At 39.4% G+C, this 17032-nt stretch overlaps 1 protein-coding gene across 1 annotated transcript; it reads right to left on the reverse strand.

The window, feature by feature from the left end:
• Positions 1 to 9495: 9495 nt before the first annotated feature.
• Positions 9496 to 13231, reverse strand: IFNG (interferon gamma). Its single transcript, XM_008504431.1, has 4 exons — positions 12992 to 13231; positions 11032 to 11100; positions 10522 to 10701; positions 9496 to 9659 (listed from the first exon to the last, which is right to left on the reverse strand). The coding sequence occupies exons 1-4, from the start codon at positions 13112 to 13114 to the stop codon at positions 9531 to 9533; spliced, it is 501 nt and encodes a 166-aa protein (XP_008502653.1). The 5' UTR covers positions 13115 to 13231; the 3' UTR covers positions 9496 to 9530.
• Between the last annotated feature and the right edge of the window lie 3801 nt (positions 13232 to 17032).

The following is a 17032-nucleotide window of genomic DNA, read 5'->3' on the forward strand; positions in this document are numbered from 1 at the left end:
GATTCCTGTTGTAAATATTAATTTTTCTGGTGAATGAACTCACCAGCCTTGTTACCTTCATTTTGAGATACCTACCTTGCTATCTATCTCAAGAGGAACATAAGTGTAATATGAAGTACCTAAACCTTCTTCATGAACAACTTGGAATGAAAGAAAATAAGAAAAAAAACCCTCTCTTTTTATTTCCATCCTTCCAAAAATGATAACAATGAAACATTGTAATGTAGTGCTCCAGCTGGGAATCTCCAAACTCTAACTTAACCTAAAATGCACAGGAGTGGCACATGCACTGGTACAAAGTTTAACTTTTATACAATGTGAATTAACAAAGCCTAAAATTCTGTGAGAGTAATGAAACTATCCCCACAGCTTCTGCAGTCTGATTTTTCATCTCTTAGGAATCTTCTTTGCTCAGCAAATAGGTTTTCTACAGGATGGTAACCCCAATGCTGCAGCAGTGACTGCTCAAGAACATGAAAATGAGTCATTTCCAGCTGAAGTCAGATGTATAATTATTGCCCCACCTTAACAGAAAATGAGTAAACAGGCCCAGAAATACAGAATTAATGTAATCACAGACATTAATTATTTTATGAGTGTAAAATACTGACAATGAGTAAATCAACGTGTAGAGGGTTCCACCTGTGGAAAATTGTTATCTTCCTTGGAAAGCAAGTGGGGGCAGGAGAGCTGGGTGGAAGCATTCAATGGATTCAGACTTTCCTGAGGTATCAGGCACCAAATGTGGGTGCTGTAATGCTCCACACACCACCCATGCTTAGTGCGATCCCCAGCAGCTCTTTAATTTTAGTCCTTGTCTGTGGAGGTGATGATTTATTGCTGCTTTAAAAGTGATGACAGCACTTGGCCTGTGTCAGGACAAGATCCCAGAGCTTCGTGCCACCTTCCTCAGTTTACCTGAGATGGAGACTATTCCCTCACAAGTAATCATCCCTGGGAGGGATCACTCAAGACATTCTCCATCGTTCACTAGTGAACCTCATTTCTCAGGTGAGAGAACCCATTTCCGTGATGTTGGCTTGCCCTGCCTTTCTACATCTTCAATAGAGATGTGTCTGAGCAATTTTTAATTACCACGAGCAACATCCCTTTTAATGCCTTTTTTTTTTTTAAATCTGATTTTTAAATTATATGTACAACCAGATTTTTTTCTTGTAAAGCATTATGAAGCAGTTGGTGATACAGTCTCTCTATATGCCCTCATCCTTTACTTGACATTAGCCACTCCTTTTCGCTGTATTCTTTACACTCTTGGAACAATAACCACAAACAGTCTTTTTGTTGCCCATTTTTTATTACTTTATTGTCATTTGCTTTTATGACTCAGCCAGACAATTTGTGACATAGCCCTGTGACTAATTTAGTGCCTTTAATTTTTTTTTCTACATACAGCAGCACCAAAGAGCACTTCAGTAAGATCATTTCAGTGCTACTTTAACGGGTTGCTTTTGAACTCTGCTCCTTTGCTGCAAACCGTGCTCATTGCTTAGCTTTGACCACAACCGAGTAAGATCACAGTGGGATTCATTACTCTTCTTAATAAAAGTCTGTTCACCTCCAAATTGCTGCAATTGTCTAGATCTCTGCTTGCAAGTGATCCAGCAAGAGGAGGTATGGCTCACTGTTGCCTTCCATTTCTTGAGGTCTCTGATTTGGTTGCTTGAGCCATTGGGTCAAGCTAAAGACAGGGAGGCTTGGAGCTGAGCTGCATGCAATGTTTCTGGCAGGTCCTTTGTTGCTCAGCCCGGAGGTGAAATTCTGTCTACACAGCTCCTAAAATTGTGTGTTTGGTTGGAAGAAAATTTGGCTTGTCTCTGGCAATCTGAGATACGGTGCTACAAAACCCGGCTGCCAGGTGGTGGTACTGCACTGGACCTCTTCTGAATTTCATGGCAGTACTTCCCCTCACCACAGCCTTCTCCAACACATGTAAGCTAGCCTTTGATTTGCAGTAATTTTGTTTAGTAGTTAAACTCAAATGTGTAGCCCAGGTGTTAAGTATAAACAAATTTATTCTGCTGAGAAATGTTTTCTAGTCAGGTTGCATGAGCATGTGCATCTCTCAGAAGGATAAAATGTTGTGTGCCTGTACTTTTGAGTGGCAAAGAACGACTATAGTGAAAAGAAAAATCATCTTTCTTCTTGGTCTAATCCTCAGACAGGTATTTTTAAGCTCCAGGCCATCTGTTCCCTCTTAGGCCTCCTTGGAGGTGAAAAATGGTAACAGTGCTCATGCTGATATCTCAGACTGGCAAAAGCTACTTGGATCCTCAATTTATTACCCATACCTTTGCATTTTCCTGTGGCTAAGGAGGCATTGTACAGGAGAACACTTCTAACTTGTAGACAAACTAACAATAACTACCAGGAGAAAAACAAAGGAGTAAAAGGAGGGAAAACCACAGACTTTCCTATGAAGATGAAACCTATTAGCTGCATGTTAGAAATAGCCATACAAGAAGTAAACGCCTACACTTAGTTGTTAGACTCATTATTTCTTATGTGGGTGAGTAAGAATCTCTCCAATTAACAGATACCACGAAAGATGAAAGGGACAGAGCATAACAGTATCAGCTCAGCAGAATAAATTAAAAATGTTTGATATAAGCTCACAAGTTTCATAAATCCAGTATGCAGGTGCAATAAAAAAGAGTAAAGAATTAAAAGATTATGGGGATGGTCAAAATATAGTCAAATTATTATTTTTAGAAACTCCTAAAGTGCATGGTTGAATGATGTGCAGTTTCTTAAGGTATGGGGGATGAGGGTGGAGAAGGGGTGGCTTGGGCTTTACTGAAAATAGACATGCCAGTATTAATGCAAACACTCATCTGTTCATCTGACAGAGATTGCCTTTGTGCTTAGCCAACTTTATCTCATGGGAAGCAGTAGGTCCTAAAAAGAGATCTGTGAGGATAGGTGAATTTTGGCCCTGTTCATCAACTCAGAAACTCTGATCTCTGTAAAGGGCCGAGCAGGAAGAAAAATCAGAGGACTTTTTTAGGACTGGGAAAAGAGAAGGCCAGCTGACCAGAGAGAAAAAATATCTAGCTGCAAAGAAGCTGACACATGAGTCAAAAATAAGTCAATGCAATGTTTAAAAGTGGCTTCTTGAAATTTCTTCTGTATTGTCAGCAGTTTTCTCATGCATTTTCAGAAAGTTTATCAGAAAAGTCTCTCTGGCGTAGAAAACTGCCTAGCAAAATTGAAAATATGTCAAGGGATTCTGTGTATGGTCTAACAAAATAAAAACTATGTTAAATGAGTGCTATATGGATTAGAAGAGTGCCTCGAGCTATTGAGCATTTGTAGAAGGAGGCTAAGACCTCCACTGGATCCTACAGGCCAGACAACCTTTCCCATATCCTCAAAGATTACCTCTGGTTTCAGACAGGGCTTTCAGTAGGTGTGTTCCATGGGCAGTCAAACATCATTTCTGTAAAAATTGCAAAGAAATTATATTTGGGGTTTTATTTAGTTTTTTTTTTAGCAGCGTGTGAAATGCATGTTATTAGGAAGCAACTTCTATCACTGGGTAGAATCTGCTGAGCCAAAGTGACATCCTTTTCACCTCAGAGTCCATTTTTCTCTGGGGATGTTAAAAGGCACCTATTTTGTCCACCTATGTATATCTTCATTTGGGGATACAGATGAAAATGCACAAGAATTTCCTCTCTTGTGTTCATGTAGCACTTGTGAGGTTGGTCTAAATATAATTTTAGAATTCATAAGAATTCTGAAAATTGAGATCTAGCTTACTAAGTCTAGCTCAAGGTTTTAATATGAATAATTTTTTCCATTTATATCCATGCCACTAGACACTTGTGATAAATACAAACTCAGAAGCATACCAAGCTTTTTTTTTTTTTTTTTTTTTTTTTTTTTTTCAGTGTTCAAGAACAAAGAGTTTTTACAAAGTCTGTGGAAAAAAAACAAACAAAAACCAAAAAGCCCCAAAAAACAGTTGATAGGCAGCATGAACTTCACTAGCTGGGTAGTACATGTGGACTTCTGTTGCTGCTTGTTTGTTTCAGATGAGAGGTTTGTTCATCCATACATCATTTTTCTTAAGCTTCTTGGTTAATCTACAAACTAAAAGAGCAAGCACATAAATGGCACAAGGCAAATGACAGCATTTTATGTGTTTTCTACAAATCTCTCAAAAGTACTTTACATGTTTTAAATTTATTATTTTCTAATAGTCTCTTTACCTTGTGGATTTTGTAATTTATCAATAAATTATGGCTCTTCAATGAATTCACAACCTTCTATTCCAGGTTTTTATGCTGGGCTAAAGAAGCTCAAGGACTTCAGCATGTTTATCAGTAGACAAAGCCAAAACAACTTAGCTTTTTAGTCTGTAATAAAATCATTCCATCATTATGCTAAAGGTGTTCCCAGGGTATTCGAAGTGGCCAAAAGCATGACTCAGGAACCAAACAGTGCAAGGCTGGACCATCAAATTAAATAGATCCTATGGTGTGCAGTAGGTTTCTGATAAGGTGAAGCAATCCACATTCTTCTTACTTCTTCCAACTGCATACCAGGTCTAAATTTGAGAAATTTTGAAACTAAAAGGGAAAATCTAGGGAAAATTAAGAATATTCTCAGTAAAAAATGTGAGCACCAGGGGTTCCTTCTTATGTAAAATCATGAAAGCACAGGATCTATACTAAAGTCACAGCCCCTTCTGTACTTTAATTAGAGTCATTTATTTAGGGCTACCACTAGAGGTAAAAATTTTAAATACATTTTTTTAAAAAGTCTTATATAGTATATCCAGAGTCCAATTACCCACTTCAAATAACTTTTAGATCAAAAGGAATATTTCTATTGAGTTTTGTGGATTTTTAAATCAGTCAACCTGTAACAGAAACCTGTATGATTCCTCCTGCAACAGCATCAGCTGCACAAGGAGTCATATTCTTCAAATGAAAAGCATGCAACTAACTTTTCAATACAGATAGTGATGAATTGCACAAGGTCATTGCAATATATGGGGCGAGGCTGAGTTCTTTAGCATTTGTTCAGCCTGGTAACTGAATTGTCAAATCAGGTAAGTATTGAAATTTTAGTTGCACCACTCAGTTCAGCATCATGGTTCCTTGAAATCGTGTAGTCATACACATGCATCTTAACTGGGGAGGAAATACTTTATAAAGCCCTGAAAATAAATTCTAATTGATAGAAAGGTGTTATTTGAATAAGGTTCAATGGTCCTTATAAAGATGAAGCTAAAATGGCAAGTCTACATCATTTGATCCTGCAAGAACATAAATCAGTGAACTTACAGTCTTTGAGGGTGCAGCCAGAAGTCTGTGGAGGAGGACACAGGATGAAACTTCAGGGAGACAGGGTTGTTCTTGCCATGGAGTGAGAGTCACCAGTGAGCAACATTTGTTGTTTGACCTTCGGAAGCTTGTAAGAAGGGTGAGTGTGAGGGATTTTCTGTACTATTGGTGACATTAACAGCCTGAAGATAGAAAAAAATTGTGAGTTGTGGAATGACTGTCTTTAAAAGTCTTGTTTGATTTGGGTTCATAGTATCGAATGGTGCACTTTTAAAAATTTTTTTTTTTTTTGCATAGACCTTCCTTACTGCTTCCTAGGAATATTTTGCTTGCTGTGAGAGGGAATATAGAAAAGAAAGGAATAAAAGAGGAAGATGGAACAGGGGTGGGTTTGCTTTGCTATCTTGCATCAGGACTAGCTGCTCCATTCCTTGCCCAGATGTTGTATTTTTTGCTGTTGCTACACTGTTATCCACTCCTCACTTACTTCTACAACCTACATACATCCCATGCATGAAAGAAGTTGCTATTAGAAGTTGCTATTATCACCTCTCTGTCCCATACAAGATAGCAGAGAGGTGAGAGTTTTTATATTAATAACTGTTTTGGGCTGAAAATACCATCTACCAAGTTTGGGGGTTTTCCACCTCCAAATCTTTTTAGACTTTTTTACTATTTCTCCTTCCCGCTGAGAAAAGTAAACCCCATGGTCACTAATAGATTAGTGGGTGAAGGTGACCTCAAGGACAGATTTGAGCTGACAGCCTTCACCTGCCAGTGTGAAACAGCTGGTCTAGAGCCTGTGGAGCACGGGAAATAGAGAATCATAGAATCACAGAATGGTTTGGGTTTGGAGGCATCTTAAAGATCATCTAGGTGCAACCCCCTGCCACAGGCAAGGACACCTCCCACTAGACCAGGTTTCTCAAACTCCAATCCAACCTTGAATACTTCCAGGGATGAGACATCAACAACTTCCCTGGGCAACCTGTTCCAATAATAACCAGCTCCTGAGCCTGCCACTACACCAGGGATGCACAAAGTGACCTTATTGACTACTAATTTTCTAAAAGGCCTCAGAAAAATTGCAGAAAACTGGCCCATGGATAAATGTGGTGCATGAGATAATAGTAAATATGACATTTGTGAAAGGATATACTCCACTTGTTGATTATACTCAAGTTTACTGAAGAGCCAGTGAATATACAGACAAGGGAGAAAGAAAATAGTATCAGGTACTTGGATCAGCAAAAGAATCTCAGCTGAGTCTCACAGTAAATCTAACAAAGAAGTTAAGATGTAGTAAGAAGTTCCTCACATAGATATGTAACTGGTTAAAAGGTAATAAAGAGTAGGAATCAGCAAGTATTTTTTGCAGTTAAGTGGGTTCAGTGATGACAGATCTTGCCCAGTGACATTTAGTGTAGCCATCAGTGATTTGGGAAACAGGGTGAGCTGTGACGTACCTAGGTTTGCTGAGGTACCACATTATTCATACTGACTTATTCAAAATTAAGTTTGTCGATGCACTAAGTTATCCAGGATACCAGAGAAGTCCTGCTGCAAAAAAGTATTAAAGGACTTCAAAATGCTGAGTGACAAGGCAATTAAATGGTGGATTGAAATCAGGCCTGATAATACCCAGGAATAGAAAAGCAAGGACAGAATCAATATGCTGCAGAAGTGCTGCATAAACCACAGTGATTTTCTGAGATGAGACTGTCTTCTCTTTAGATTTTACTCCTTTCCAATTTTAACTACTAAATAGTAGATAGTATCTTTTCACACCTGCACATGCACATGTATTACCCCTCTTTCTCTGGAACAAGTTGTGCTGACCTTCAGTAAAAACACACTATGTTTTGGAAATATTTAGGGTAGCCATTAAAATTCATTTTATACTTATACTTAGCTTATCTGTAAATGCTTTCCTCTCTTGGATCTAGGGAGGAATTACATAGAAGAGGGGATAGAGGACTCGCATGGGTGTGAGAGAAGACATGATATCTTTTCATGTTAAAAATAATTCACCTCATTTGTGTCGTATACAACTGAGGGAAAAAATTTGGTCTTGTGAAGGATGATTTTTATGATGTTCTTCTCTATCACTATTATCACATTAACAGAGCACAGCAAGGAATAACTAGGTCAGCAGTTTCTCTTAAGCACCTTGTAAAAATGGGTCTCACAGGGAGAGGCCAATAGAAGTAACACAATTTTTGATTCCTTTGAGTCATTGGGTAACTACTGGAGCCCAGGTGAATCACTGCAATGTCTGGTGTCAGTTTAACATGAAAGGTTTAAAGATGCTTTTAAAATTTCAAGTTGGAAATAAGGATACTTTGAAATGATTAAAAAAAAAAAAAGACCCAAAGGAAACCAAAGCAAACAAACAAAAAAGATAAATAAATTTTAAAAACCAACCCAAACCAAACAAAAGAAAATAAAACTACCTAACTACTGAAACCAGAGTGTACAAACATATTTTGCATGCAGTGCCAGCTGCTACTCCATCTCCCAGCTGCACATTTCCTCTGCACTTCTCTGCCTCTGGATTTGCTGATTCAAAGTTCAGGGTGGAGCTGGAGGTCCCATGTTGGTGGGAATCCCAAGGAAAATCTGCTTCACTCCCCTCAGCTCAACAAGTCTGCCCCCAGATAATTTGCTTGGTAAACTCCTGAGACTTTGGAAGCACCAATTCCAAAGCACGAACTTCTGAGACTGACCAAAGCCCAAGCAGCTCCAGGCTTCCAGGTTGTAAACACTCACAGAGAGACCAGAAGATGGGGTGATCTTGATCTAGACTCCATAACTTCCACCTGCAGAGACACTTGAAAGTGTCTTTTGCTTTATAAGGCTCCAGAGAGAACACATAGCAGCCTTCTGGTATCTCAAGAGGCCTACAAGAAAGCTGGAGAGGGACTTCTTACAAGGGCACATAGCAATAGAACTAGGTGTAATGGTTTTAAACGGGAGGAGCATAGATTTAGGTTAAATATTAGAAAGAAATTCTTTCCTGTGAGGGTAGTGAGACACTGAATCAGGTTACCCAGGAAAGTTGTGGCTGCCCCATCTCTGGAAGTGTTCAAGGCCAAGTTGAATGGGGCTTTGAGTAACCTGGCTTAGTGAGATGTGTTACCAGCACCTTCTTATAAGCAAAATTATGTTTCCTCACACAGATACAAGCAGAACTTGAAGAGTTTGGGAATTTTACACTCTTCTGCCAGATTTATTTAATAAACATTATCCATTACTAAATCTTGGACAGAGGCAAGAGGAAGCAAGATATGTTTTATGTATCTGTGCAGAGCCATCTTGTGTGACAACACAGAGCAAGACTAGCATTCTACTTTTAACAGAGGGAATAAATATGCAAGAATACTTGATTTATTTATTTATTTATTTAATATCCAAATCTGAAAAAAAAGGTTTTCACTGAGGAATACAAAGTTTTAAATAATATTCTGCTACAAAAATACAGTCCCTGAGATAAAAAAAAAAAACTTCCATACTACTACCTTCAAATAAATAAACTTGCACAGGACACATTTAAATGATTCAGTACAAAAAAATACAGAACTTTTTAAAATCAGTGAGCTGAAGTTAACTCACTGTTAGTCACATTTCCTGGAGTTGCAAAGTAACCTGGCCTCTTGATAACTTCAGTGCATAAGACTAATGGCCAGCAATTAATCAGCAATCCCCTAGATCAAAAAAGTGCTTTAGCATTTGCTTGTCTTTGAGCATGTCTGTTTGCTTGATTTGGATGTAGGTAAGCTGAAAAATAAGCAGGTATGGGTATGTTATCCCACATAAAGAAATTTCCCCATATTGGTGCTTGTATTTCCTTGCCAAATAGATGAATGATGAGAGTAATCTTATAACATCCCTCTCTCAAGACAGCACCAGATGGAAATCTGGGTACTGTATCATATCATTTCAAGACTTCCATATGGAAACTGGATAAACATTGTTTCATTCTGTATTTTTTGGTCAACAAACATGTAAGAGATAGACAGAATTCTAAGGCAAAGTCATTTCTTACATAGTAGGAGGAGGAGGTATAAATACTCTGATTGACGTTTCTTTATAAATAATTATTTAAAATACTTAAATATTAATAAATAAATGTATAAAAACTAAATAAAAGACTGAAATTCTAAAATGTGCACCACAAAAAATGTTGCACAACAACTCAGGACAAAAGATCACACGATGTCACCAGCATCTGCAGCTCCTCTGAAACTGGCTCCTTTTCCTTTTGTGAGAAGCTGGAGTCTCTGCCAGCTTCTGTAGGACGCTGAATAGCTCATTCACAGCTTTGCGTTGAATTTTCAAGTCAGTCATCTGTTTTAAGTAAGAAACAAACAGAATGAAGGTCATGCCAATGTAGTGTAACAAGGCAACCAGGTGCCTCTAATTGCCAGGGAGTGGGCATGAGCTTGTGTTAAGCCCCCCTGTGCCTAATTAGGGTGGGCCCCCACTGCACATGAGCAGGACCAGGGGGGCCAATAAAAGGACAAGCTCATGGCCACTCCCTGGCAATTAGGGGCACCTGGTTGCCTTGTTACACTATACCAAGAGCCTTATTATTTGCTGGTCACATCCTACACTGCTACAAGGGTAAACAGGATGGACATCTGCAGTTTCCAATTACTACCGAATTACTACAACAAAGTGCCACACTGCCACAGAATTATTTTTTTTTCCACTTTCTGTGCTGCTTTGCAATGTGCCCCAGACCACCCATATTCTGTGAGAGGGAGGCTGCTCTGTAGCTGCTGTTGTGATTTATGGCTACCCACCAGCAACTACCTCCACCAGGGTCTTGTCTGCAGATCACGGCAGGGGTGGGTGGTTTGTGCCACTGGCACTTGCTCAGTAAGCTCGGTGCCTCTGAAGCCCATGGAGACACGATGGAGCTGGGCACAACCTCCCTACCCCATCTCCAAACCATAAGCAGCTGTGTCTGTGGCAGTTCCTGTGGGCAGATGACACGGCAGCAGCACTGCTGGCACCTCTGTGACAGCCCCCACGCAGACACCCCACACTGCAGCTCCGGAATTACAAAAGAAAACATCAGGTTTTCCAGTGCCAGCTGAGCCAGATGGGTTGCCAGATGGGTTGCTGATTAAAGGCTTGAGTCACATTCAAATCTCACTTGGAAAATATAGCATCATGAGTCTTGGAGGCAGAGGAAGAGCCTTACCTGAAGCTTTTCCAGGTCCCTGAGGTCTTTCATCTTCCTTGAACCATCAGAAAGGCTCTCTTGAAGAGTATAGAGCTCCTCACGTATATGCCTGACGTGGTCCTTTGACTTGTCAGTGTTTTCAAGCATTTTCAAGTACATGGGAACAATCTGGCTCAGGATGATCCTTTTTTCATTTCTCTGTTGAAAAACATGGTCAGAAAAACTGTGAGTGCCCATCGGCAGAAAAATGAATGAAGCTAAAATGGGGGGGTTCTCACTGCCACTTGAAACAGGTTGACAAGATGGTGCAGACCATCTCCTGGACTTGGGTCTACCTCAGGATCTGTTTATGGTGCAGTACCTTGATCCTTATGGGAAGCATTTTTATGGGGATGGTTTTCTCATGCCTAAGCTACAGAAGTGGCCTCTGTTCATGTTTGTTCTATCTGTCTGCCCTGGGAGATGCTTTGTACTAAAAACACGAGGCCAAGCACCTGCGATGCTTTGTCAGATCTGATTTTGACTCACCTCTGTCCAGTTTTTCAGTTTCCCTGTAAAAATTGGTCCACCTTCAGCTACATCTGAATGACTTGAGTTCTGCAACAAAGAACAAATATCTCTGCTATACAAATAATACTTATCACAAAGCAAATTTGTGTTCTCTATTCAAATGAACTGTAAAAACCAGAGAGATGTGATTTATCCACCATTGGCCTAAAGCTATTGCAGTGTTTTTTTCTTTTTTTCAGCACCAAATTACTTTGGATGACTGTCTGGTATCAGAAAAGGCATTAATCTGCTTTTCAATGTTTTTCCTGCTATAACTCATCTGAATTGAGACATTTAGCAGTATCTATCTTACTAAATGCTTCTTGAAGTTTTAGTATCGACAGCTGAAAATTAAACTTCACAAGCATTTCAAATGGCTAGAAAATTGTCAGATTTGATCTCAGCTTGTTTTCTGGTAAGTCAGAGTCCACCACTTTGCAGACTGTGGCCTTGTATATATCCAGTCTCAGTGAAGTATCATATGAAAAAAAAAAAAAACTTTACTATGAAACTACAGTTTGTAGAGCTGGAGCGAGGACATACAAGGTTAGTGGGCTAACAGGGAGGGTTCACAGAGAAGGAGTTTAACAATCAGATGTTAGCCACACACTGGCAGATTCCTGGAAACAAAGAGTAATACAATTCTCCTAACAAGGAAAGGTAAATTGAATCATTTCCTCTTCTATGTGTCTTTTTTTTTCTTTTTTTTCTTTTTTTTTTTTTTTTTAATACACCAGTCACTGTTTCCTTTTTTGTCTGCTCAGTAATTTAAATATGGTGTGTACAAAGGGAAAACTCGTGGGCTGAAAGAAACCTCATAGGCTGATTGGTTCCCCATGCTGAGCACTTTGTTTTGCTCTTCTTCTGAAAGACAGGAAGCATCTGCTCCAGACCAGAGCTTTTCATGTCTATGCAAGAAGCTCACCACAACTCAGGATCTCTCCAAAAGAGTTATGTACAATCTAGTGAGAATTTCTTGGATACATGCTAATGAAAAATTGAAGATTTAATGCTAATTTTATGACCAGCTTAATACAGAATTATCACACTGGATTTCTTCATGTGATACCTCGGGGTATCTGGTGGTTCTTTGACAACTAAATTACTACTTTCATGTGCACAAAGTTCTAACAAAATCAGAGTTTAAAATATCAGTAGATTCTTGCATCTGCTTTCAGGTGTTTAAAGAAAAAAATATAATGAGAAAAAAAGCTGTTAATTACAGGTGGCTGTAATGTAGATCTCTTCTTCCTGTGAAGCTAGATGTGAACTACTTTAATGCCTCCTGGATGAAGAGAGGTGAACTGACATTACAGTTGATAAGTTATCAAAATTCTGCCTGAAAAAAGTAGTATCATGACATAATATTCCCCTGCCAAATCACAGATATGGAAGCATAATGGCTGAAGGATGCAAAAGAATAAGCAGCAGGAACCACCTTTGGGTATCACACTACTACTGCTAATAATAATTACCAGGTGCAGTTGTTAAAGAGAAAGTTTTCCATTTAGCTTATACTGCTAACTAATACTAAATCCCCCAGTAACATTTCTAACTTAAAACTAAAAGAGTATCAGTGAGTTGCACCTGAATAGAAATGAATCAAGATTCATTTATTCATCATAAATTGCATTAAAATTTCTTGTTATAAAACATGCCATGTAACCAAAGGCTGAATGGAGGTAGGAGAAGCTCTTGTGAAAGGATGAGTAACCCTGAAAGAAAGGCAAACTCAACTGTGACTACTGAAAACCTGAAACATGTTTGTGAAACAGTCTAGCAGAACCAAAGTGTCCATATTCTCATTTTAAAAAAGGTATACCTGAAAAACTTGTGCCAGGGTTACTCTCTGTTGGTGCACATGGAGCATGTCAAGCAGTGCTTAAGTCTAAAGCATAAGCAGTAGGAGGAGAAAAATGCAGTAGAAGACTATACTTACAAAGTCATCTTTCAGTTGGTCTATGTCTTTTTGAAGCTGAGGAAGAATTAAGCTGTTTCCAAAATGTCCAAAATAAATCATGATGACAGACAGAGCAAACAAGCTGTAGGTCTGGCAAGTCATTTTCTTGGTGATGGTTTAGTTAAAGTGCTCAGATAAGTTCTGTGAGATATCAGATCTAAGAGCAGTGATCTTCAGCTTCTAATAGTTATTTCTTCTATTAGAAGAAAGTAGACGAATGAACTTCATCTGCCTGACAGTGGTATTTATACCTGGTCTTGAGATATTTTTTTTTTATTTCGTCATCACAGGCTGTGTATATTTAGATGAGATAGTGTTAGATAAGAACCCTTCATTTCTGGCTAATCAAGGGAATCCCTCGAAAGTGTCTTTCTTGAAGGATGGTCCTGGAAAAATTTTCAGTGGTTCACAAATGGGTAACATTTACGTGGCAGATTCTGAAGTTTCTTTCACACGTGGTTGGGAAAAAGGGGAAAATTACAATACTGACTGAGGAGTGTGCACTGGGGCTCAGACACGTTCTTGCCTGCTATCTGAAAAAAATCGTATTGTGTGGTTAAAGGGTCAATATAACAGGCAACTCATTTCTGGTATTCTTTTAAAGTAACCACTGAGATTACATTGGCATTCTTCACAGTAACTTAGAGATCTAAATGTTTTCCCTGCTGCTGTCCTTTTGTGAATCACTGTTTGCATTCTTTCCATGGTGCATAGTGCATTTCTGATACTTTTTAATTCTTCACCTCTGGATTTAAAATAGACTCAGGGAAAATAAGGCTCCAGCACAGATGTAATGATCCATCGTATTAAATTCCTCTATGGTTGTATACTACCTGCAATAGCAGAGTATTTACTACTCAAGACACTAATTCCTGCTTGGCAATAATTAAAGATCCCCACATGCCCATTCATTTACACTTACATGGATGTAATTTGAAAAGACATGGACGAAAGTGCCCATTTGGAGAAGACAGACAGGATGGTCTCCAAGTGCATACAGACCCTGAAACGACTGTATTAAGGATAGCTGGAGAACAGGTTTCTGTATAGGAACCAGACTCTGCTTTGATGGATATCATGGGAAAAGTTTACTGTGAAGAGTCTTATAAAGAAATCAGAGTAATTTTAGGGTGCAGGAGCCTACAAGGGAAAGAAAGAAGCAGCCCATAGGCAAAAAGAAGAGATGGACGATCAGGAAGAGGGCACTTGTGGCATCCCAGGATGCTGTGGAGGATGTCTGTAGAATTAAACTGGCGCCCAGGTATGATTTGAGCTCTCCAGCACAGACCTGTGTGGTTCTTTGAGGGTTCCTTGCAAGAAGCTGGCCCTTCCCCATCAGCACCTCCTATCTTAGAAAATAACCACTAAAGCCAACATTTTTCACCTGCAGCTTGAAAGAGAACCTCCATCTGTGGTACTGACCTTAGCCTCCTTGCTACCATTGCAAACAGGGAACTGGTATTTTGCAGGGGCAAGAACCAAATTTTACTAGCAATCACAAGCTCAAAAAGCTGCATGTTAAAACATACTTGGAAGAGCTGTGTAGACAAATGGCACACAATTCATAACAGGTGCTGTACTGCACAAAACTAAGGGCTGTAATCTGCTTGGGGTAGGACTGCACTGTGTAATACCCATCTTGGGTTTAGTTAGGAAACTAGAACTGATTAATGGAGATGAAGAGATAATACTATTCAAGGATGCTTCAAAACACTTTAAAAAAAACTCTCAAAGTTATCATGCCTGCCTATGGCAGAGGGATTGGTCTAGATGATCTCCAAAGGTACCTTCCAACCCAAGCCATTCTGATTCTATGCTAGGAATTAGACTCACAGAATCATTTCAGTTGGAAAAGGTCCTTATGATCAAGTCCAACCACCAACCTAACACTACTAAGTCCACAACTAAACCAGGTTTAGTGCCACATCTACACATCTTCTAAGTACCTTCAGGGATGGTGATGAAATGGAGGTCCCACCAAGACTGAGAGAGGAGCCACAATGGAAAGTGGTCTTTAAAAAGTCAGCATTCTGAGCAAAATTATTGTCAATGTTGAAACATCTGGATTGCTTTGCAAGGCAAGCACAAATGGCATGTTGTGGCACAGCTAAATGTGGTTCTATACATACAAGAAAATGAAGACTATTTTGCAAGGTGGGAGATGTGCTGAGGCATGTCATCTGGCCATCAGCCTATGGAGTCATTCTTTGGAAAAGTGTTGGGAGAGAGATGTCAAGTGACAGAAGAAAATTTATTTTTGTTACGTATGGCACTCTTTATGCTGTAGGAAACATACAACTGGAAGAGGGACTGGGTTATCAAGCCCAAGTTTTGACTTTACAGGTTCTAATATGAGCAGTGCTGTTGAGTTACTAGACAGTGTGCAAAGAGCTGCAAGTAAGGAGTCTGGGAAAGATTCTTTCCTCCAACAGCTCAGTCTTTTAACATGTTGAGGACAAATCACAGCACAACTGAATGCAGTTATCCAGCCAGGTAGAAGATGTTATGGAGGATTTGAAAAACTAAGTCAGTGACACTGCTCCCTCTGCAGAGAGCTACTTATCCACAGTGACTGCCTTATTAAACCTCTCAGACACACATCTTATCCACAGGCCTCTCAGGTGGCCTTCCTGTAGTTTCCTATTACTTCTAAACTTTTAAGAATAACAGGAGGATTCAATATCAGAAAGAAAAGGCTTTTCTAAGTCATCTTTTATAGATACAGGTTAAAGTTTTGGGGGTTTATAAGGCTAATTTTACCACTAGATCTCCTCACTTTTCAAAGGAGGCCATTGTCAAGCATCCAATTTTGCAGGGAAGAAAATGGAAGCAATGGGGTGATTAATGATCATTCACAACAAGGAAAGGCAAACCTAGGAATGCAAACAGAATCTCCCAGTCCCATTGTGGTCCTTTGCCCACTGAGTCTCACTAGAAGTATTATATCATAAACTGAGGCAAAAAAATAAGCAAAAAGAAAAGAAGAGGAAAGCCATAATGGCTGGTTCTGGAATGCTTTCTTCTGAGAGCACATCTGACTTCCAGATATCCTCTGTGACCTGCAGAGGTTGGGTTTAGACCTTCTACTCATCTCCACATTCAAATTCTCACAGAAAGAGTTGAATGATCTGTGGTAAGTCATCAGCTGGACAGGAACATATTCTAATACGGAAATATAGAATCCCTTTTCCAAATCCTTTACACTTGAATAAATGGCATCATGTTAATGTTGACATGCTCATTTCATAATGTTATCTTCTATTGACACACACTATCACCTCTCTACAAATCATTTTGAAACCAAGCAACAGCCTACAGCAGATGGTCAGAACATGGAGGTCCTTGAACCTCAGAGCTCCTTCTCCCCTTCCAGCCCTTTTTTGCTTTCCATTCCACCCAAAAGTGGTGAAATAGATCAGCATTGTCCAGTGGATGTCTTGTTGCCCTAGAACTGTGAACATCAGATCATGAGAAAGACTCAGGCTCAGATGGCTCTACCTTTCCTGGGCATCAACATGGTTACAGAAAAAATTTGGGATATCCTGCAAATATCTAGACAGAGCCAAAGGCCTGAGAGCATCCGATTTTTTTATCCACATTCCTTAATAGATATCTATTGAGTTCATGCTGAAGGTGACTAAACACTTAGAGCAAACACAAGCTCTTTGCCTGAGTACTAGTTCTAAGCTAGCTGAAAGAGATGTCAAAAAAAGTATTAAAAGTCTTGTGCTTCGTAAAATTGGAGGGGTCCTTCTGTCTGGGTCCACAGTGACAGCTGGACTCTCATCTTTTCCAAACAGAGTAGGAAATGAGACCATGGGCTTTTCGCATTTTGCTGCCTGGAAGTCATCTGACTCCTCATGCGAAGCTGAGGTTTCACACCCTTCTATTCATACAACACCTTACACCAATTAACTGAAGATGTCCCTGCAAAGTCATGTCAGATTTCACTATGACCTCTGACTAAAGGTTTTCCCTTTCATTTTTTGTTTTATGTGTATTCCTCAGTGTGCTGGCTGA

The sequence above is a fragment of the Calypte anna genome, chromosome 1 (assembly GCF_003957555.1).
Source record: "Calypte anna isolate BGI_N300 chromosome 1, bCalAnn1_v1.p, whole genome shotgun sequence".
Classification (NCBI taxonomy): Eukaryota; Metazoa; Chordata; class Aves; order Apodiformes; family Trochilidae; genus Calypte; species Calypte anna.

Bases quoted from the DNA above. Each gene is read 5' to 3' on its own strand.
- IFNG (XM_008504431.1), bottom strand. From the start codon at position 13,114: ATGACTTGCCAGACCTACAGCTTGTTTGCTCTGTCTGTCATCATGATT. The intron at 11,101-12,991 runs GTAAGTATAGTC...TCTTTGTTGCAG, and splicing joins ACCAACTGAAAGATGACTTT to AACTCAAGTCATTCAGATGT. The intron at 9,660-10,521 runs GTAAGGCTCTTC...TACTTAAAACAG, and splicing joins GGGACCTGGAAAAGCTTCAG to ATGACTGACTTGAAAATTCA.